At 46.7% G+C, this 23004-nt stretch overlaps 1 protein-coding gene across 12 annotated transcripts in view; it reads right to left on the bottom strand.

Moving 5' to 3' along the window:
- KANSL3 (KAT8 regulatory NSL complex subunit 3) overlaps window positions 1-23004 on the bottom strand; it is a 517274-nt gene that overhangs the window by 187646 nt on the left and 306624 nt on the right. For all 12 annotated transcript variants that reach the window (XM_078666984.1, XM_078666988.1, XM_078666986.1 and 9 more), the window contains one exon: window positions 4370-4521. In XM_078666984.1, coding sequence (XP_078523110.1) covers window positions 4370-4521 — 152 coding nt within the window. The remainder of the gene's footprint in view (window positions 1-4369; window positions 4522-23004) is intronic.

The following is a 23004-nucleotide window of genomic DNA, read 5'->3' as shown; positions in this document are numbered from 1 at the left end:
GCCTTGCTGATCCTGACATCGATGATAGCAATCATTCTCACGACTGCACTGTTGCAGCATTTTGCAAACTTGGTCGAACTTTCACCTGAAGCCGTAGACCAATTTTTTGCGAGTGTCTGAAATGATGTTCTCCCCTGAACAGAAAGAATAACTTTTTAAGCAACGAGCACACAGCGTTCCCTGAACTCTGAATTCGGCCCTCAGCTTTGATAAACAAAAGCTACAGAAAGTATTTGGAACAATTTTTTCCCCTGAAGCGAAATTATTTTTTTTTCCACTTCCAAAATATTTACCTTTTTCTGGCACATGTAAAGTAGAACTATTCTTAGAGAACAGAGCTTCTATTTTTAGGAACTCTAGAGACAACATTTTACCTCAGCCTCTAGCATATGTACAGAATTTGTATTATTATGTGATGGAATGGTCTCGACCTTCTTTTCTGTATTAAGAGCCATTTTATGTGTAAATTTTCGCAATTCATTCAGCTGATATATATATATGCATTTTTTAACTGAATGATACCACTGCTTGAAAAACGTACAGTACCATTACTTATTTTCGTGTATTACCTTATACCATTTCAATATGCAACTTTATGTATTTTGGGGTGGATTGGAAAACACATGCATCATTATATGTTTCCTATTGCTTAGTTTTAAGTAATGAGGGACATTAGATCGGGGAGTGGGTGTTGTAGTTCTATCTAGGACCCTAAATTCGATAGTCCTGATTTATGCCCTTCTGTGGTTATAATCAATAATATCCTTATAAAGGCATAAGAATCATATCCATATTTAGTCATAGCCCATGCTGTCCAAATTAAGCAAGGCTACTTCCCCAGGCTCCTAGCAAGTACAACGAGTTCTGTAAACAAAACAAACCTCCAGCAACCTGGGAATTCCCCATTGCTTTTGTTTTGATTTCGTCCTAGAACTCCTGTGAGCACTCTAAGAACGGCCAGTTCTTAGTGACATCTTTATTGACGTCTTATGTCCAACCTTACGTCAAACTCGGCACCTTTCAGGTACAAATATACCAACGTTGCCTTAAGCAAACACACGGTGGTGGTTTTGGAGCAGAGCAGCTATCTACTTGCCCGAGAGCCCAGCTGATGCGAGAGCCCACGGACGCTGCCCCTCCTCTTTGACGCACTGAGAGAGACGCTGTCTTTTCTCCTGCCGAGAAATCCAGCTCCGGTGTTTCCAGATACCTTCGTGGGTTACTGGGATATCGAGTTCTGAGAGAGAGATACAAGACCTCCTGCTTTCTAATACCCAGGTACGGAGCTGACTAAATCCTTAAAGAGAATTCTTGAGTCAGATTCTTGGCAAAACCAACTTAACTTAAACTGCTACTTGATGAAGCAAGATTTCGCACATTACGCGACTTGCTGAAATCAAGAACCTCGATTCATGTATAACTCTGTAATCCAATCGTACGTCTTACTAATTTTCTTTATTTTTACTATATACATGTATCTTAGGGATGCTTGCCTATGTGTTTTACTAATACGATTAATTTGTGTCTTTAAAATGGCCGCCGTTTACGATATTACTTCTGCGCATGCGTTAGTCACACTCACGTGACGTGACATAGTTGTGATTTTGGAGGGAAAGGGTGCGCATGCGTAATAGCCACAAGATGGCTGCTTGTGTAATAATATGATGAAGCTTGTGCAGATGCTCTCGTGTTATTGTGTATTGCACTAATAAATAATTGCATAGTATATTTTCATACTGATAATTCATAAATTCACAATCATGTTATGTAGTTGATTCATTTATTTCTATGTTTTAATTTGTTTTCGCTTACTTTTCATGTATCCTCGGTACGGAGGGGTGATGGGGTGCTTGGGAGTCGATGTTGGAGTGCAGTACTGCGCAGAATCAGAAGTAGCGAGGTGGCATTGACACAGCGCCAAGAGAAAGTCGCTGCCAAGATGTGCCTGGGAAGATGCACCTTCACCCAGCCAGAGAAGCCGAAAATGTGTTACATTATTAACAATGTATTCTTCCTATTGTATTCAGTGCGACTTCTCATGGGAACCCCAATCTTGCTAGGCGGTACCCAAGAATGTAGATTTAGGCTTGCAGTAGTCTGTTCTGATTGGTGTGTTAACCTAGCCTACTTTGGGACCAATCGAAATTGTGGATTCTGACACTTTGCAACATTGGGGGGTGGTACACTGACCCGAAAACAGTATATCTAGCCTAGGTTTAGCTATAGAATTTGTCCGACTTGTCTGAATAGCTGACCTGTCACTGACCCCACGCACTCAATAGGTGACTGAATTTACAGAGCGCTGCGGAGCACTCTGTCCGAAATTGACCATAGACTTTTAAGGTTTTACTAAACCTTAAGTGCTGGCGGAGCACTTTGCTGAGGAGTTCGCTAACCCAATCGGGGTCCTGACTGATAGCTGAAGAGAGGGTGGAGCGCAGGCGTTGCTTCCGAACTGCGGGTGCTGGTCGTGCCTTGGTGGTCCTGTCCTGATCCTAATCTGGGTTTCCTGTCCTGTCCTGGGGTGTCCATTCTGCACCTGCTGTCTCATTGATGACTGCTATTACTTGGGGTATTTCCTGTCCTTGACTGATCCGTGGCCAGGGTTGGTTTCCACACCATTCTAGGGAAATATATAGATAGGGCTGAGAACTCTATACTGCACCTTTCTATTTTCTGTCTTTGCTTCAATAAAGACATACCTTTGCACATGTTATATTTTCCATGCTTTCCGCAGTCTACCATATGAAACCCTATTGCATTTTATTCTCATAGTATGTTTCTATGTTACCTTACCTTTTTAGAGCACAATTCTTCCCCGTACTGTTTATGAATTAGATGTGTTTTATATTTCTCTCCTGAAAACTACAGTTAATGATATAACGTTAGAATTATAGCGGTTTCTACCTTTTTACCCTTTCTATAGGTGTATATATTTCTAAATTCTCCTTCATGAAATATGTCCTAATAGCATAATTTTAGTACATGCAAATAAGCTTGCTCATTTATAGATGTCCATTCTTGAGTTTCAGTTTAAGTCTACTTAGCGTGTTCCCTGTCACTCTATTTACAAATTTAAATGATTGCCCTTACACTTTTTTTGTATGGTTACGTGCTTTTTGTTATCTTGATTATTGATTGCCTTTTAACTGTAAGCCTAATACTCGCAGATACTGATTTCTAGATAAAACCTTTAAAACTTCTCAGTTGTCCGTGGTCATTTTATGAAAATCAAAGTTCATGAAGTTGGATTTGTATTTTGCCTGCCTTTCTTTTACAGCTAGCTCCCTGATCTATCGTGGTCATTAGGTACCCGTGACGGTGGATGGTAAGTCGGGTACACTAGAATACAATAGGAAGGAATCAGGGTTGCTGATGGTAGATTTGTGAGGTCGCCTGATTAATGTATATGGTAAATTGAAATTTATGGGCCCGAAAAATATATGGTGAAATTATTGGTCAGGTGACCCCCGATCTCTATCAGGTACACCGGGGTAGGCGTATTTAGAAGCACCAGTTGAGTACGTTAGTCAATGTATATAAGTATGTATATATTTTATCTATTTTAAAGTATCTTATGGCTAAGAAACCATATCAATGCTTTTACAGTATTATTTCTTAATCCTCCTTTTACTGTATGCACTTTACTTTACTATGAGTATTGCAATTGTGGGAATTCATTTCTCTTGCATGAGAAAGAAGACTGCTCAATAAATAACAACCTTTTATTGAAAACGCCCGTCTCTCTTTTCTCTGCACTCTGGTGAAACTAAGTATGCACACTTGACTGAGTGAAATAGCTGTCTATTGTTTTCACACGACTCTAGAGATACACTCTTATTCTGAGGGAGCAAAGTTGTCATGTTATATGGTTGTCAGAAGCTAATCCCTTCTTGTCTATCCAGGGAGGTTAAACTCCTCCTCGTTTATTCGAGAAAGTTTCTAGTGACCTCTGAGCTAGCTGGCAAAAACTTAAGTCTAATATAGTCAGTAGAGACCTTGATAACCTCAGTCCTACGTCTACACTGCTGAATATATTATTCCAATGCGCAGAGCCTATTGGGAATATAGGAACTACACTACATTATAAACAATACATAAAAAAGGGTTAAAAAACAAAACCGCATTTATAAATAATCACTAGCTCCACCCATACCTAGTCAATGCATCCGTCTAGGAAACTGGTACACATCTGATATTGCTACTTACACATTTATCCACTCTCCGTGTTTGGCATACACACCAATCCTCTGAGACAGAGCACAAAGAAACATCACCTCCTCAACCCCACCCATGCTTAAACCCATTCAGGAATCTCCACAAAGATCATGTCATCTTCTCCCATCTTCAAATAAAGGAAGTACGATACCTTGAAGCGTATTAGTAGACAGAGTATGCGTGGCATGTGCTGTGCTGGCTGCCAGTCTGCCATGCAGTGTATGGAAGGCACTGGGGTTTGAGCTGATGGGAATTGTTGAGGAGTTGGAAACAATAGCAGAAACATCTGAGATGGAGCTTGACCTTGAGACAGAAAAGAGAAAATGAAAAGTGGGTGAATTCAGTTAAACAAGGTGTATCGATCAGAGAAGGTTAATCATCAAATCAGTCATTAAGCAAGATAATCAAGGTGCAATATGGTAGGCAGGGAATTTTAGAGAGCTTAAAAAACATAAAAAGACTACATCAACATCACTGAAAAAATGATATTCACAGGTAACAAGTCTGTAGAGTCTATAGCCAAACTGGGAACATTAGGCACACCGATGTTCCACAAGTTCCACAAGGTCAGAATCACTGCAACTTTCATCTCACATACAGCAGTTATAAGTGCCATTTTTAGGTCTCGCAGACCTAGCGCTGGAGCGCGCATGCACTTCTCGCTCTGTGAGGCTTATTGTGATCAATACACTTTCAGAAGGGCACTTGAAGACCCGCCCATCTTTTTGATTCGCTGGCGTCATCCTCCATGCTAAACGCTGGCTCACGATTGAAAAGGAGGCTTCTTAGTCCCTCCTTGTTACAGCTCTGTCCACCTATGGCCTCGCCCACCCGGTCTGGATCTTTCACTTGCGGCGTTACACTAGCTGGGCACTATATTATTCTCGCAATGCCAACAGCTTGTTCTAATTAGCTTTCACTGACTTTTGTGCTTTTCGTTTCCTGGCCACGCTTGTTAAAGCCTCCTACCCCACGGCCCACCCCTTCCTTCCCTCCCCCGGCTCCTTTGTGGTGCCTCTTCTAGGAGCCGGTACGGGAGGAGATGCACAACTTAAACCTTCAGTTCCTCACCGGTTCTCTGTTTAACCCCGCTTGGTTCCGTGTTTTGTTCTACAATGCAAAGGAAGTGCCTGACCTTGGGCAGCGTGTTTTTTGACAACATCAGGGCAAAATAGCAGTGCTGGCTCGGGCACATTCCTTGGGAGCACTGTACAGACACACGGTGTGATGCCTCCAAACAGCCCCCGGTGAGGGAGAACAGCAAAAGTCAAGCTGCCAGCAATGAATCCGCCGCGGTTGGAAGCAGCATGCAGCGCTTGGAATGCTTTTTAGGTCTCGCCTGGCGTTGGAGCGTGCATGCGCTCCCCGCCCTGCGAGGGCTATAGTAAACACTCTAAGAAGGGGAGCTGTAATCCACACCCCTGTGTCTCGACCGTTTGCAATTGGCGTAGGTTATGAGTAAAGTTTTTTCCGTGCTTTTGGTTTGCTGGCTGTCACTTTTGTTGACGCCCTTGCAGTTTTGTGATGCTGCCCATCGTGACAAGCGCATCTGTTTTCACTCAGCCCAGACGCAAATATAAGTGGCTGAATAAAAACAGATGGCAAGTGTTTTTTTTCTCTTTGTGCTTCACGGCTGTTGTGAAGACTTTTCTTATCTGCTTGTTTATTTATCAAGCAGATAAGAAAAGTCTTCACGAGGGCTGTGAAGCAGATGAGCCACGGCGCACAGGCATTCCGAGGGCGCCTATTCACAGCACTTCCCCCTCCTCTCCCAAGTAACATACAGACCATCCTGACTGGAAATGTCTGGCTCTCTGGCGCCCAATGAACCCGACAAAAAGAAAAAAAGAAAAATTACTTTGTGGGAATGTATATTTTGAAACGCCAACAAGGTCTTTTTATTTTGAATTTGCGCGGGTGCTATATTCAAGAAGTCCTTTTCTATCATAATTTTCTCCTTGTGTTTAACACTTTTTTATTATGAAATGCAAGTTAAAAGAACCCAAGTCCGTCCACTGAAAAAAGACATGTGCTCCTCCTGCAGCACTAAACATGTTATTCAGCGCCAAGATACCCTTGGGTGAATGTGCGCTTACAATTACACGTTATGTTATGTTATTTGCACTGACAGAAATGGATCTTGCAGCCCCAACACCACTGAAAACATTATTACCGGCAGGCCTTCCGTTCGACCCGCACAAAATACAGACACTATCGACGGCTAGCTGGGCCTGGAAGAGACCAGCTTGACGGTCGGTGGTTAAATTCCCCTGTGATTCCCCTAGCTGACAATCCCTGGCTCCCACCACACACGAACACTTAGTCCAACATATATTGTCAAAAGAGGACTAACACGCCTTTGGGGATCCTTTTCCTGACTGACATGTATTCTGCAGAACGGAAGGCATAAGGTTTCAAAATGCCTCTTACAGGGATCACTTTATACCCCACCGCCTCCAGAGCGCATTACGAGCGCAGATCTAAACCTACCCGACAAATTTCTACCACTGACGTTGCTGATGTTTGACATGGATGGGAACGGACCAATTTCCAAATGATGCCACACTAGTTTAAACCTTATTCTGGGCCAACAATCCAAGGTTCAAACTTCTTGGGAGGCCGATTTTGGTCCGCCCTTTTACTGATGAGGTATGGTATACCCACTGCAGGCCGACACGCCCTATCTCCTTCAATCATAGACATAAGATTATTTTTTACAAATTCCTAGCAGGCCATATGTTACTCCCTGCAAAAGGATTCGTCTTCACAGACTCAACATTCTGGCTTAATTTGCATCGGCCCCATTCATTTACTGTATCAGCGTGGTTTGTGTAGCTCTCCCTGCAAAAGGATTTGCCTCTAGGTGTTAAGTTTAGCGCACACTTCGGGTTGAAGATCGACGATTAGCTGAAGGATGAGGTGACCACTGGCCTAACAGAGTCTTAAAGGTCAAGTGCACCCATGCCCGTGCACCCACGCCAGTCAGTCAATGCTTTACTGCCAAACGAGCGTTGCATTTTGGGGCTTGTAGGCAGGGCCAAACTTTAGCATATGTGAGCTGGGCTCAGGGCGCCAACCTCCAGAGTGGCGCAGGGCAGTCTGCAAGAAGCCTCACTTCGACCTGGGACACATAGACAATTAAAGAAAATGAGTGTAGGGGTTGGGGATGGGGCGCCAAGTGTGTTTCACCCAGAGCACTCCCTGACTAAAGGCCAGCTCCGTTTGTGGTCCAGCTTTACCCATTATAAACGCGGTTCTACATTTCGTCACTGCTGCTGGCACATTGAACCAGTCATGGCGGTTTGATGGGGGTTGGGAAAACTCTGTTTTCATTACTTTTCTTAGTGTTTTTACTTTTTCAGTTTTATGTAGTGCAAACTCGACCAGAAGGTATTGGGAGCGCTTTACATTAGCGTCAGTTACAGTACACACGGACACATTCGATTTCGGTAGGCACAGGGAGATGAAGTGATTTGGCCAGTATCACAGGATATTGAGCCGGAGCGGAGACTGGAACCTCCTTTCGCAGTACCAACGGCGGCAGCTCTGGCCGTTACGCCACATTCTCGATGAGCCACATGCAGCTCAGCTGTTAATTGTGTAGAGGGTAGGTGATGTGATGGGGTGGAAGGTTTGGGGGACTCGGGAGGGGTATTGGCTGCACTATTGTAACACCTCACTAGTCGATATAGGGAGGGGTAACCAGACATTTGAGTCCATTTTACTGGCACATTATGTCCTAGACCTGGAATTTCAATTCCCCATCTGTTGGATTCTGGGAGCTGTAGTCCTATCTTTGGGGGGAGGGGGCGGTGAAGCCATCAGCGAGTTCTAGCTATTAAATCAACAACTTTGCATTTTGGGTTGTGTAGTTTGCATCCTACCATTGGAAGTGTAAGGTAAATGTCAGCACAGGCTGGAAGTGTCACGCAAGGCACAGGACTACTTAACAGCTGTAGGATTTTGTTTAATTTGAAGTGCAATCAGAAATGTACAACTTTAAAATAATTAGCAAAATAAAATGCCCGCCACCCAGGAATGAAACATAATTGCGCCGGTGGCATTGAGAAATCTGCAGCCGGAAGAGGGTGAGGGGGTACACATCTGCTTTGCAGACCGGTTTTACACCAGCGGCAAGCACCATACAGTAAAGCGATTTATCCCATCTTTCTTAAGGTCATACCGTTACACACTGCAGGACTACAAGTACCAAAATGGAATGGGTAAATCAAACCTGGACGAAATGCCGCAGCTGAGAGGTGCTTCCCTCACTCGAACGCGGAGTCAAATGTAAACGTGTGAACTATGGGAGCCTTTCTGTGATGAGCTATGAAAGTGCATGCCCTCATCCTTCCCATGCAGAAAGTTTAGGTGCTTGAAGGCGGAGTTTTGCTAAGCACGAGACGAATTTTAGAGGAAAATGGATTTTGAGTGCAGTTGCAAAAAAAAAAAAAAAAAAAAAAAAAAAAAAGCATTTGCTATGCAATAGGTCTCGCATTTACGAGATTTTGAGCTATTTACGTTTTGGTTTTTGAAAACAAAATAAAAGGCATTGTCATTTACAATGTTAATAGCTTAAAGTCGTGTAAAAGCGAGACCTATTGCATTGCAAATGCTAGTTTAAAGATACACTGGCAAATCTCAGCCCCCAGCTGGTGATAATTATTTTTAAAATTGTAATAACACGTTTTCCCCTGTTCCAATCCTGAAGGACACTAGGGCCTTCGTTACCAGTGTCTCGTTAAAATCCCAACTATTCCCATGTCCCAGTAATTCAGTGTTTATGCAAAAATTCCCGTATATTTTACACTGGAGTTTTACAGCAGTCGAAATCTTCGGGTGACACACCCACCAAATGCATAATTCCGATTGGCCCGGTGCAAAACCCAGGGGAACTTGATGACGTTTTTGACGGCCTAGCTTCTTAAAAAGCTCTGGAATTTTTCACTGCCCTAGTTCTTCAGTGAGCTGATGCCCCTGACCAGCACCACCGTTCGAACACTACCGCCATGACTGGAAACTCAACACCATTTCCCTACTCTTCCCAGAGTTTCAAATCTTCTCACGTCTCCTTTGTATCATTCACTGTACTCAGTTTGTAAATGTTGTACTTTTAATATTTGTAACTAGTCACGTAACTCCAAATCAGCGCTTGTCTAAAAAAACATATTCCTTCCTCTGCGGGCCCTGGGTTCAGCCTCACCGCCTCCACACTGGATTCTTCTCATTTTGCTACTGTTTTATTTTCAGTTGTCTGTGCCACACACTGAACTCGTCTGTATACACTGTACTTTTAGACCCTCAGTGCAAGTGGACGGACCTGAACGCTTGTAATACCACGAAGGAAAACCTGCAAACAGTTGACACTACGAAATGTACAAATAAAGTCCGAGCGCAAAATACCTCTAGTTAGTAGCTAACCCTGGGTACTCTGTCAGGTTCTGGAACACATGGCTACCTGCCAACCTTCCACGTGAGAAATTTCAAATCTGCTGAATGGATTGGCTCAAAAGGAGGTAATAGGAGTTGAGATAAAACCAGATTCAAGCGCCATGGAGCCGGAGGACGACGAATTGGCGGATACAGTCGAAAGAGGCCTTTAAAAAACTGTCGAATGATCGAGAGGAATACAGAGATGTGGTGCCATCATGACGAAAGCGGGAAATCGCTGCCAAAAAGACTTTAAGAGTGGAATGAGAAAGTCCTGATTTTGCTAAAGATAGGAAAAAAGGCAGGATTTGCTCCGGCTTAGCGTGCATTGGATCAAGAGTTTCTTTGTGGCACCAGACACAAAACGGTTTCCATTTCAGTTGATATGTTTTAATGGTGGAGGGAGCGCGTGCATGAGTCAGCACATCCCTGCACTCCGGAGCAATATTTAGACTTGCAAATTCATTGTATTCAGGTTCCAGGCGTGCAGTTGGAGTTACGCCGGATCCGGATGGCAAATGCGGCCTTGGTTCATGGTGAGCAGGTGGGGCCAGTGGATGAAGTGGTATTGGGTCGCACATGGACAAAAGAAGGAGGTCCGAGAACCACGGGCGACGTGGCCACCTGGGCGCAATCAGAATGACATGGTTGAAGCTTCATCCTGTGCAGCAGACGCGGGATGAGAGGGAGCGGGGGAAAAGCGTAGACTAATTTGTTCGACCAGTTGTTCGAAAATGCATTCCCGCTCGACTCTCTGTGGGGATGCCGACTTGCGAAGCATCGGCATTTGCGATTGGTTGAAGTCGCAAACAGATCCAGCTGTGATTGGCCCCACTGGCGAAAGATGTAGTCCAGAATGGGTTGGTGAAGTTCCCATTCGTGGTTGTCTGCCAGAGATCTGCTGGACAGTCGGCGAGGGTGTTGGAGACGCCCGGCACGTGGACTGCTGTCAGGTGAACTTGATGTTGGATTGCCCAAGTCCAGATTTCTTGCGCCTGTTTGGAAAGCAGGAGAGACCTCGTACCTCCCTGCTTGTTGAGGTAGTGCATGCTGGTGGTGTTGTCTGTCCGCACCAGCAGTGATTGGCCCTGGATCAGTATCCGGAAGGACTTCAGGGCAAGGAAGATGGCCAAGAGTTCTAGACGATTTATATGCCATCTCTGTTGAGCTGTCGTCCAGTTGCCCTTGACTGACATGCCTTCTAGGTGTGCCCCCCCAACCCTCTAAGGAAGCATCCGTTGTGAGGGTGAGCGAAGGAGGTGTTTCTTGGAAAGGCCGCCCCACGGCGATATTCGGAAGGTGAGCCCACCATTCCAAAGCTGTTTGAATGCGGGGGGTCAGGTAGAGTTTGTCGTTGAACGACCCCGAAACCTGTCTCCATTGTTTGTCCACCTCCTCCTGTGTGACTCATGTGAAGTCTGCAGTGTGGGATCAGATGTATGCAAGAGGAGGCCATGCCCAGAAAAGATTTCAGGATTCGGACAGAAACTGACTTTTTTGGTTTGAGGAAAGCGACCATCCTGAGGATGCGAAGTTGTCGCTCCTGGGACACGAACAACTGTGCCAGATGAGAATCTATTAAGGCTCCTAAAAAGATTCTCTGTTGTGATGGGCGAAGATGAGACTTCTCCTGATTCACGGAAAGGCCTAAGGCGTGAAATAGTGACAGACAGGTCTGGGTATGCGGTCTTGCTTCATGATGTGTCTGGGCTTTTATTAGACAATCGTCTAGATAAGGATAAAATTGAACGCCTTGCAGGCGCAGGAAAGCCGCGACTGTAGCCATGATCTTCGTGAAGACTCTCGGCACTGATCGAAGGCCGAAAGGCAACACCTTGAACTGGAAGTGCTTCGATCCGACAGTGAAGCGAAGATATTTCCTGTGTTTGAGATGTATTGGCACATGGAAATGTGCATCTTGTAGGTCGATAGTGGAGAGGAACTCTCCCGGATTGAAGTATTGCAAAATTTCCAGGAGGGTCAACATTCGGAAAGTTTGTGATTTGATGAATTTGTTGAGGGCTCGTAAGTCCAGAATGGGGCGCCATTCTCCCGATTTCTTCTTGATTAAAAAGAAGCGGGAATAAAAGCCCCTTCCCTGTTGTGCTCGAGGGACCAGTTCGACAGCCCCTTTTTGTATCATGATCTTGACTGGAGCCAACGGATCTTTTAAATGAGGTGGTGGGGGACCAGAAGGTCGACGGCTGGGTGGAAATTTTGTAAACTCGAGAACATGTCCTTTCGAGATGACATCCAGGACTCAACGATCCGAGGTGATACGAGACCAGTTGACCTCCAATTTTCAGATTCGGGGAACACTTGTCGGGAAAGTCACTGTTTTTTGGAGGTGTTTCCTCCTCTGTAATTAGGTTTCCTCCGATAAGGTCTTGAATCGGACTGGCGATTCTGAGATTGATAGCTGTACCTTTGTTTGTTGTCACCATAGGAGCGATACTGGGAGGAGCCACGAAAATTGGAAGAGCTACCTCTGCCACGTGCTCCTCGAAAGGGCCGCTTCCTGTACTGGAGGCTTCCTAAGGCACGAGCAGTATCTGAGTCCTTTTTAATGGATTCAAGAGCGCCATCAACATGCTTGCCAAAAAGTGAGTCCCCATCATATGGCAAGTCCAGAATTCTCGCCTGCACCTCGGGCCGAAAAGCTGTTGATTTGAGCCAGCCCTGGCGTCGTTAAACGGCAGCTCCAGCAAGTTGTCTGAATCCTGTTGACGAGATGTCAACAGCACAATCTATAATCTCTGCAGAGGTCTTTTTTCCCTCCTGGACTATCGTCTGGGCCTCGGTGCGGACAGAATCTGGGAGCTGGTTAATCAAAGCCGCAATCTCAGACCACATTTGGCGGTCATATCTCCCAAGGATGGCCCGGGAGTTAGCCGCTCTGACCGTTGTGACAGCCATGGTGGTAAACCTCTTGCCGATAGAATCCAACCGGCGTCCCTCTTGGTCTGGAGGAGAGGTTAGAGGAGTGGCTGGATTCCTCGAACGTTTCTGGGCAGCCTGAGTAACAACGGAGTCCGCCTTGGGATGAGAGACAGGGCATACTGGAGAGTCTGAAGGCGCCTTGTACTTCTTGTCCAGGCGTGGTAATACAGCCGGGATGGAGTTTGGTCGTGCCATAAGTGTAAGGCCTTCCTGCCAAATAAAGTCAATGATTGGGATGGTATGAGTCTGTTTAAGAGGCTGATCTTTGAAGTCGTAGAGGAAGCAATCCGTTTGTTGCATCTCTAACGTTAAATGGAAGCGCTTGGCAGCACGCACCATTAAGTTATGAAAACTTCCAATGTCCACCGGCGGAGAAGACAAAGGCGATGTCGGTGGGGTAGATGGCGTTTGAGCTCTATAATCATCCCAGTCCGCGAGGACGTCATCTTGATCAGTGTCTTGATGGACATCCGCGTCGTCATCAGTATCTGGCTGCGGATGGGCTGGCGACTGCGGTATTTCTGCATGTACCGGTGTTGGCGCTGCAGGATGAGGACTTGGTGAGGTAGGCGCAGATGGAGGGAACCTGCGATTGTAATCATCCAACATGTTCTGCAAGTTGGTCACCAGAGAAGACGGTATTTGCGTCATACGTTGTTCATGTGGTGCCTCAAAGCGAGCATCCTGAACAGGAAAAAGAGCACCTCCTTCCTCATCATACTCGTCATCTTCTTCCTGGCACTTTATATTAAGTTCAGATGGACTGTTAGCAGGACAAAATACCTCATTGACGTAGGAACCGTCATCAGTCGTCTTCTGCAGACTCAAATAATTTTGTTGCGGTAGAAAATCTGAGGGCTTGAGCTTCTGAGGAGAAGGTTCTAGAGGGTGCTGTTGCCTGATTGGCTGGAATGTGGACCATTATAATGACTGTGATGTTACTAAAGTGATTTCTCCATTTTAGGCTTCTATGGGCCTGTTTTCAGTTCTATGGTACTTTTAACTTTCTGTTATATTTATATATATTTTATATGTCTTACATCTTATGTATATGTATAATTATATATAATTTTCTATATGTACATATATATATATATTGTCAACACGTTGCCTCCCACGAAGCCCTAGGAGGCGAGTTCGCACACAAACATTTGGCAAAATCCTTTTATTTTCTGGATGCACGGACCAAAAAGCACTTCCCTACGCGTTTCAGCATGAGCCTTGTTCACGGGAATCCGTTGCTTTAAATCGGCACTGTGGTATGTCCCACCAAGCTTTAATTACACCACCCTCATTCGGCCCGCCCATATTGGGTGCGAACTCGCCTCCTAGGGCTTCGTGGGAGGCAACGTGTTGAATATATATATATATATATATATATATATATATATATATATATATATATATATATATATATATATATTATATATATATATATATATATATATATATATATATATATATATATATATATATATATATATATATATATATATATATATATATATATATATATATATATATATATATATATATATTTTTTTTACTACTATTTTATGTACCGTGGGACTCCCACTTCGACGACGGGGAATATTCAAGCATGTGAATCTATGAAAGACACACCTAATACTGGAGAAGTGAAGAATCTGCAGCAAAATTATTTATCCACCAGAACAATTGTTAACTGAAGGGAAGTAACTTTTTCTTGTGAAGGATCGATCTTCTTTCTGCAACTTCCTAAGAATGAGTTCCAAAGAATACCCTTCAGGAGGTGAGACTAAATTATGGCGATTACCTAAGAAAATCGTGCAGTACTGCCTTTGGAAAGTATTTGTCACTGTGCGCTTGAGCTATAACTCGGTAGTGAGTTGAAAAAGTATGATGTCAGCTACAGGACAGCCCCTGGTGAGAGGCATAATAGCAGTTATGGACTTAGTGGACTGGGCACGAATGCCCTCTGGAGAATCTTTCTTGGCTAAGGCAGAGTATATCTTGATAAAGGGGATAAGCCAACATAAAATGGCATGTTAGTAACTGCCTTGCAATCCTGGCTCCAGCAAAGTCCATAAAAAGCCAGTAGTCAATGCAGTCCTATCGGAAGCAGTTGATGTAACAGAATCCAGCATACCAGTGTTTCAGCCTATGTAGCCAGTTCTCTATGGAGGAATGAGGAGTAGGGAAGAAAAGAGAAAGTGTAATGGACTGGTATGAGAAAACGGGGTTCTGTTGCAGTGCAGTACCCCCCCACATTCTTTGCCTGGCCTGTCATGCAACTTTAACTCTAGAGTACTGGGTCCCTGCTGTCCAGGTTCCCAGTGCCAGTGTCCTTTCCCTAAAAACAAATCCACAGTTGGTACTATCCCCACCCCTGTAAGCCCTTAGTAAGTGCTACCCTGGGTACCTAGGACCTAGAGGCTGAAGAGGGTCCCCTGGGACCCCCTCACTAGGACCAGGCCACTGCCCCTGCAGCTGTCATGCCCCTGTGAAGTGACAGAATGACTAAGTCGACATGTCACACTGTCTGTGTGCCATGCCATCTAGCACTGCCTAAGATAGAGGTAATCACCCCTCTTGCAGGCCTTACCAGCCCTAAGGCAGAGTGCACTATATCCCAGGAGAGGGCATAACTGCATGAGCAAACGTGCCCCTATGGTAGTAGGGTCTATTCTCTAATATTGTAAGTGCCAGGGAAGCCATAGAGAGTACATGGCTGGGAACTTGACAACTTGAGTTCCACAGCACCACGATGTCTTCACTGAACCCAGGAGGGTTTGGTACCAAACAGCTCCTTGTAACAAGTTCACATGTACTGAAAGAGAACCTCAGGAGGGCCCCTTGAAAACCTACCAACCCTGGTGTGGGCACTGACTGGCTTTAGGCAGCCGGCCACACACAGACATGTTTCTGGACCCCTGGTAGGACAGCCTCTGCTCTCTGGGAACAGAAACAATGTACATCTAGGGCAGCGCTGTCAAATCTCCTCCCCCTGGATGGGCCAGTGCTGGAGAGGAAAAGCTGCTGCCTTTGAAATGCAACCCCAAGCCTCTGTTGCTAGCAGCAGAGGCAGCCCAGTGTTTTACCCCCTACACACTTTGGGTGGGAAAACTCAAAAGAATAGGAGTTGTGCTCACCTCTGCCAACCACACCCCTAAGGGAGTCAAGGTGAAGCATAACTTTCAGTCACTGCCATATTGAAGATGGGGCGACTCGTTCAATCAGGGCTAGATATATGCCCCCTCCCAAAAGAGGGGGGCATAGTAGAGGGTGTAGTCAACCCAGGTAAGATGCCCATTATCCCTACCTACTTCTCCCCTAAAACGCCTTCTAAATGTAGTATTTAGGTGGCTCCCACAGACCTAGAAACCAGATCTGCGAGGAACAAAGAAGCAAGAAGACACCTTGCAGCAGAAGACAACAACTGCCTTGGCCCCAGCCCAACTGGCCTGTCTCCTGCTTCGACGAAACCTGCGACCTGTCTTGCAGCTCAACCTCCAAAACCCCTGGGAGGACTGTTGCCTTCAATAAAGCCTCCAATCTTCCGGGGACAGCGGACCTGTCCAGAAGAAACCGACTTCAAAGACTCCGGAACCAGGCGGATCTGTGATGCCAGCCCACTCCGCACCTGACGCCTAGGGCCTGAGTCTGAGTAGCTCATCTGTACAATGAAGTCTCCCCGGCGATCCTGACCTAGTGTACAGCGTTGGCTGATCTCTCCTGCCCTCCACGACTGCACCTGCAGTGTGAATCCAGAGGTTCTCTTCCAGGGGATCCTCATCAAAGTCATAAGCATTAGAATATTCCCGCCCATGCGCGGGACCCCGGAAACACTAGATCATATGTGCCCCACATATATATATATATATACACATATATATATACACATATATATATACACATATATATATATACACATATATATACACATATATATACACACATATATATACATATACATACATATATATACATACATACATATATATACATATATATACATATATACATATATATACATATATACATATATATACATATATACATATATATACATATATACATATATATACATATATACATATATATACATATATATATATATATATATATATATATATATATATATATATATATATATATATATATAAAAACAAGCAATTGCAGCCAAATTCACAATAGAGCTGGATTATGCTGTAAAGAATTTCCACCATACATGAAACATATGTATTAGAAACATGAAAAACAACAACACCAAAGATTGTTTTGAAACTGTTTTAATGCTGAAAAAGCAGTAGAAATTCTTATATCCTAAAAGCATAGAAAGCTCCCAGGCTGCATTGCAAGCACACAGTCTAAAAGACTGAAAAGCTAACCTGTAGCTGCATGCTACAAAAAACTGACACCATGCCTTTTAGGCACTCATGACCCCCAGTATCCCATCATGCCTCAGGGGTGACAGTTGGGTCAGTTGTTCTTTCCGGCTCCTTCAGGAAGGATCCTGGTTACACAACTCCACTCTTTATTTGTTTCTGACAGAAAATTTTCTCAGTTTTCTACATTTTTAACCTTACTTCGACGTTTTTCAACTAGTCAAGTAGGTTTTCTCCTGTTGGTTGGCATTTTCATCTTGATATGCCTTCCCTTTTTTGACAAATGCCCTTCTTGCAGTGACCGAGGAAACAAGAATGGTGCTGGACTAGGGAGGGAAGGCAGCCATTATACTGTTAGATCTGAGTGCCGTGTTCGACACGGTTAACCATGCCATTTTATTACATCGACTCAATGGCATCGGAGTGTCGGGTGCGGCCCTGACATGGCTGATCTCCTTCCTGGATGAGCGCTTTTTCCATGTCTTTGAGGGCGAGGCTGTATCCATCAAGCAGCCACTTAGTTGTGGGTTCTCCCAGGGCTCTGCCCTGAGCCCCACACTTTTCAACGTTTATATGAAGCCCTTGGCGGAGATAGTCCATCCATTTGGCGTTCGAATTGTCACCTATGCAGACGACACCCAGCTTGTGGTCTCACTGAATCACGCTGAGGGGTCGTTTAGCACCCTGAGCCCCTGCTTAGAGGCAGTGGCCAGATAGATGGAACTCTCCTGCCTCAGACTAAATGGGGGAAAAACAGAAATCATGTTATTAGGCAATCCTTCACCTACCATCCTTGCCCCCATCTGGCCTACGTGCCTAGGACCCCCCCCAACCCCCCCACCCCCTTTTCCAAACCTCAGATAAAGAGCTTAGGAGTTTGGCAGGACAGCTCACTCGATTTTACGTTCCAGGCCACCAAAACCTCATCCACCTGTTATGGTCTGATGAGAATGCTCCGGAAGGTTCTCCCTTTGCTTCCGTTCCAGGCGAGAAGAATCATGGTCCAGGCTCTGATACTTTCTCGTCTGGATTACGGTAATGCCCTTTAACTGGGAGCTCCGGTGGCTGCGATCAACAAGCTTCAGGTCACCCAAAACTCTGCTGCCCGACTGCTCTTTCAAATCCCACGTTGGCAGTCTGCCAAACCAGCTCTGTGGAAACTGCACTGCCTTCCCGTTGCAGCTAGGATACAGTTTAAAGCAATGTGTCTGACCCAGAAAGCTATATGGAGAACGGGTCCAGCTATAATGCATCCTTTAGTCACTCCCTACCTTCCCCACAGAGCTCTACGCTCCAGTCTATTACACCTGGCCACCGCCACTAAGATAACAGGACCCGTTGGGGTGGCCATTCATTCTCACACAATGCTGCGAGAATGTGGAATTCCCTCCCTCTTACCCTCAGAAAGAACAACAATCTGCTGGCATTTAGAAAGCTTTTAAAAACTCATTTGTTTGGAACAACCTGTTAGCGCTCTGTCCTGTCGCTTCTCTGATTCTAGCCAACAACGCTGCGAGGCCTCAGGGTAGATTATGCGCTATATAAATATAATTTTCATTTCATTTCTTATGGCAAGAAGAAGGCAAAGACGGACAGCCATGAGGTATGCATCCTTTGCCTACCTGAAGACCATGACCCAAGGACCTGCCCTCACTGTGAGTCCCTGTCATCAAGAACTTTGAAAGACAGGGAGAGAATTCGAGTCTATGGCCTTGCCCATAGGTCTTCTAGAGGGAGGTCCCCAGCCAAGAAGAGCTCCAAGAGGTCCAGAGAACCTTCAAAGGGCGAGGCGCTGGGAAAGGAGCAACCGGTGGGTCATTCTTCGAAAAAACAACGTTTATCACTGTCGACGGCGGGCTCGCCGTCAAGAAGATCAGGTATGTCGTCGTCGAGATGTCCAGACCCTCCGCCATCGTCAACTCGCCGACGATCAGCGTCGAGAGATAAGACCCCTCTGCCGTCGTCAACCAGGCGGCGTTCAGCGTCGAGGGGTAAGGAGCCTCCACCTTCGTCGTCGTCACGACGTTCGGCGTCGAGAGCTGGCTCACCTCTGTCGTCGCAGGCTAAGCGACCGACGTCGAGAGCCCCAAGTCCTCCGCCGTCGACAACCAGGCGTCGAGGAGGAGATCTTCGTCGACGTCGCGTCGACGTTCGGCGTCGAGGGCGACCAATACCCCTCCGCCGACTTCACAAACACATTCAACGTCAAGAGAGGAAGCTCCGTCGTCGGCCACACAACGCCGCTCGGCGTCGAGAGACCATCATTCCTCACGCCGTTCGCCTTCGAGGCATACGAAGTCGAGATTGCCTGAACCACCGGCGCCACACAGAGTTGACGTCGAAGGAAAGGACTCCGTCGACGGCGGGGCAGCGCCGGTCGATGTCGAGATGTCATCATTGCTCGGAGTCGAGGCATGCGCCTTCAGAGCATTCGACGTCGAGGCACCATGAACAGTCCAGGTCGACGTCGGGACACTCGGCTACGAGATCCAGGGATGGTTCAGTGATCCTAGTGACTGAATCAGCCTCCCGTCACTCTTCTGGCTCTTCCAGATCCCCGTCAAGATCCAGAAGTCCTGCCCGCAGATCCAGAAGTCCTGCCCACAGATCTAGAAGTCCTGCTCGCAGACCTCCCACTGATGGTGTGCAGTTGGCTCCCAGATCGTATAAGCCTCTGCAAGGTTGGCGAGACTCAGGGGCTACAAGACGGCTGCAAGAATATGTCAGTCCAGTACACACATCTCCTCTACAAAGACTGAATGAGGAAGTGGACAGTCGCAGCCCTCCCAGGCACAGAGAAAGATCGCCTGTGAGGCTAGCTGCATCTCGTTCCCCTGCACGAGAAAAACGCTCAGGGAGGTCTCACGAGAGGAGGCGCACTCATTCCCCTAGACGGGAGGAACCCGCCAGAAGATCTCGCGAAAGGAGAGCTCGAACACCAGCTACTTCTCCTACCTCCTCTACCCGCTCTTCCATACGGGATTACTCCCCCACTTTGGTTGATGGCCTTGTCTCTAGGGTTTCCCCGGTGGACGATATCAACACCTATCATGATGTCCTACAGAGGGGTGCACTGAAATTAAACATCGAGCTGTCTGTGCCACAGGTCTCCACGACAGTGATGTTTGAGACTCTTCACCAAAAGTCAGGGTCTCGTCCAGTGCTACCGTTGGTCCCAGGGATCATGGATCCTGTCAATGATGTGTTCCTGGCTCCAGCATCGGTAAAAGCGGTGCCGGCTCGCATCCAAAAGAAGTATAAGGCCGCACCCTCTGACCCGATCTTTGTGAAAGCGGACCCGCCCGCCGACTCAGTAGTCGTGGCGGCAGCACGAAATACCCACTCAGTCTCTCCGTCCTCCTCAACTCCTCCTGATAAGGACAGCAAGTTGCAAGACTCGTGGGGCCCCAAGGTCTGCAGTTCTGCCGCTTCGACGCTGAAGGTTTCTAGCACGGCTGCGCTTTTAGGCAGGTACAATAGAGCCTTATGGGACTCAATGGAGCGTTTTAAATCAAAATTGCCTAAGGAGGACCAACAAGATTTCGAGGAGACCCTGACGGAAGGAAGTCTGGTGGCTAACCAGATAATTAGCACTGCTGCAGATGGAGCAATACTGGCAGGACATACATATGCCCATGGGGTATGTGCAAGACGTTCATCGTGGCTGCGCCTGACAGGCCTCAAGCCCGATGCGCAACAGCGCATTCTGAACCTCCCGTTTACCGGATCATCTCTCTTTGGCCAGCACACGGACGACGAGATGAGTCGGATGAAAGCCGAGCTCGACACCGTCAAGGCAGTCGGCTTAGAAAAAAAGAAAGAGTTTAAACGCCATTTCAAGACCAACAAAGGCAGAGGGGCTCAACAGTGGGTTCAAACCCCTCAGTGGTCCCAAAACAAGACCCAGGGCAAGACCCAGTTTCGGGGTGGTAAAGACGGCCGAGGTAGAGGAGGTCACCAGCAGTCCTCTACCTCTACGAGAGGAGGAAAACAATGAGCACTGGCATCCTCTGGCTCCGTTGTCCACTCCAGTGGGAGGAAGTGTTTCAAAACATCTGGCAGAGTGGGGCAGCATCACGAATGATCGGTGGGTGCTGAATACACTGCGCAATGGATATGCTCTTCGTTTCCGTGCGCCTCAACAGGACATTCCCCCACAGAAATCTCGTCCGCACCAACTCGATCTGCTCCGAAAAGAGGTGAAGGCTCTTCTCCAAAAACGAGTTATAGAAGAGGTGCCTCCCTCACAAAGGGGAAAAGGAGTCTACTCCAGATACTTTCTTGTCGCCAAAAAGGATCAGGAAAACAAGTTCCGGCCCATCCTGGATCTTCATGTTCTGAACAAGAACATAGTCAAGGAGAAGTTCTGCATGCTTGCTCTTCACCAAATATGTCCACATCTGCAAGTAGGAGATTGGATGTGTTCGATGGACTTGCAAGATGCCTACTTCCACATTCCAATTGCCATGCGACATCGGAAGTTCTTAAGGTTTCTGGTGGGCAGCAAACACTACCAGTACAGGGTCCTGCCTTTCGGGCTAAAGTCAGCGCCGAGAGTCTTCACCAAATGCATGGCAGTGGTGGCAGCCTTCCTGCACAAAAAAGGACTTTTCGTCTATCCCTACCTAGACGACTGGCTCCTAAAAGGCCCATCTCCTCAACAGGTAGAGAACGACTTTTGTACCACTTTGTTCGCCATAAGTTGGCAGGGTATGCTCAGACGTGAGTCCCTTGCTCACTTTGCCACTGGATTCAAGCAAGCCGGGCTGAAGACGGCTAAAATGCCAGAAACCGGTCCTCGGAAGCTTGTTTCCGGTCCAGGGAAGGCATGGCTTGGCAGTTCGGGCTGGACTGTTCCCATGAGGCACAGGTTCAGACTGATTTGCATATGGCCATGTCTGAACTGGGGTGGCAGAGTGGGCTAAAGAACGGTGATGGATTAAACCCAGATCTGTTGACTGGGTGTGCGTGTTTGATTGGTTCAGATTCTCCGTCCATCACCACCCCCTTTTGTACCACAGAGAACGACTTCCACCTTTGCCTGCTACAATTGCACAGACTCGGCCTCCACGTCAACACAGAGAAGTCAGTACAACTACCAACCCAATCCATTTACTGCCTGGACTCCGTTCTGGATACAAGATTGGGAAAAGTGTATCCTTTGGAGGAGTGACTATTTTCTGTGCAGAGTTCTACTACAGTCCCAGAATCCAACAGCGCGTCAAGTAGCGTCTCTGCTGGGTTCCATGGTGTCCTGCATCTTCCTGATTCCTCACGCCAGGCTGAGGATGCGACCTTTGCAGCAGGCTCTGGAGGATCAATGGGATCAGTCGACAGGGCGCTGGGAAGACCGGATCAATCTTTCCCAGGTGACGAAGACCTCCATCAAATGGTGGACTCACCCTTGCAACCTTCTGGCGGGAGTGCCTTTTCACCAACCTCTCCCGACACAGTCTATAGTCACAGACGCGTCTCTCCAAGGCTGGGGAGCACACATGGGATGTCTGCAGATTCAAGGAAGGTGGTCAGCAAAAGAACAGACCTACCATATCAACATGCTGGAGCTTCGAGCAGTCCATCTGGCTCTGAAGTCCTTCCTTCCTGCACCCGAATCACACTCAGTCCTGATCCAAACGGACAACACGACGACCATGTTCTACCTGAACAAGCAGAGCGGAACTCGGTCACGTCCTCTCTCTCTGGAGGCACAAGCCATCTGGCACTGGCTGCTCGCCCGGAACCTCACAGTAGTAGCGGTGCATCTCCCAGGAGAGCTAAATATCAAGGCCGACGCACTCAGCAGGCACTTCGAAGATCAGCCAGACTGGGTGCTGCACGACGAGGTGGTGGCAGACCTCTTCCATCGCTGGGGTCGTCCAGAAATAGATCTGTTCGCGGACGACGAAAACTCAAAATGCCACGCCTTCGCGTCCAGATTCCACCGTCCAGGGACAAGGGGGAATGTGCTTTTGATGGACTGGTCAGGGACATTTGCTTACGCATTTCCTCATCGGCCCCTGATTCCGAAGGTGGTGTCCAAACTCATCAG

The sequence above is a fragment of the Lissotriton helveticus genome, chromosome 11 (assembly GCF_964261635.1).
Source record: "Lissotriton helveticus chromosome 11, aLisHel1.1, whole genome shotgun sequence".
NCBI lineage: Eukaryota > Metazoa > Chordata > Amphibia > Caudata > Salamandridae > Lissotriton > Lissotriton helveticus.
The sequence above is the reverse complement of the archived record's forward strand: the minus strand, read 5'-3'. Positions and strand labels throughout refer to the sequence as shown.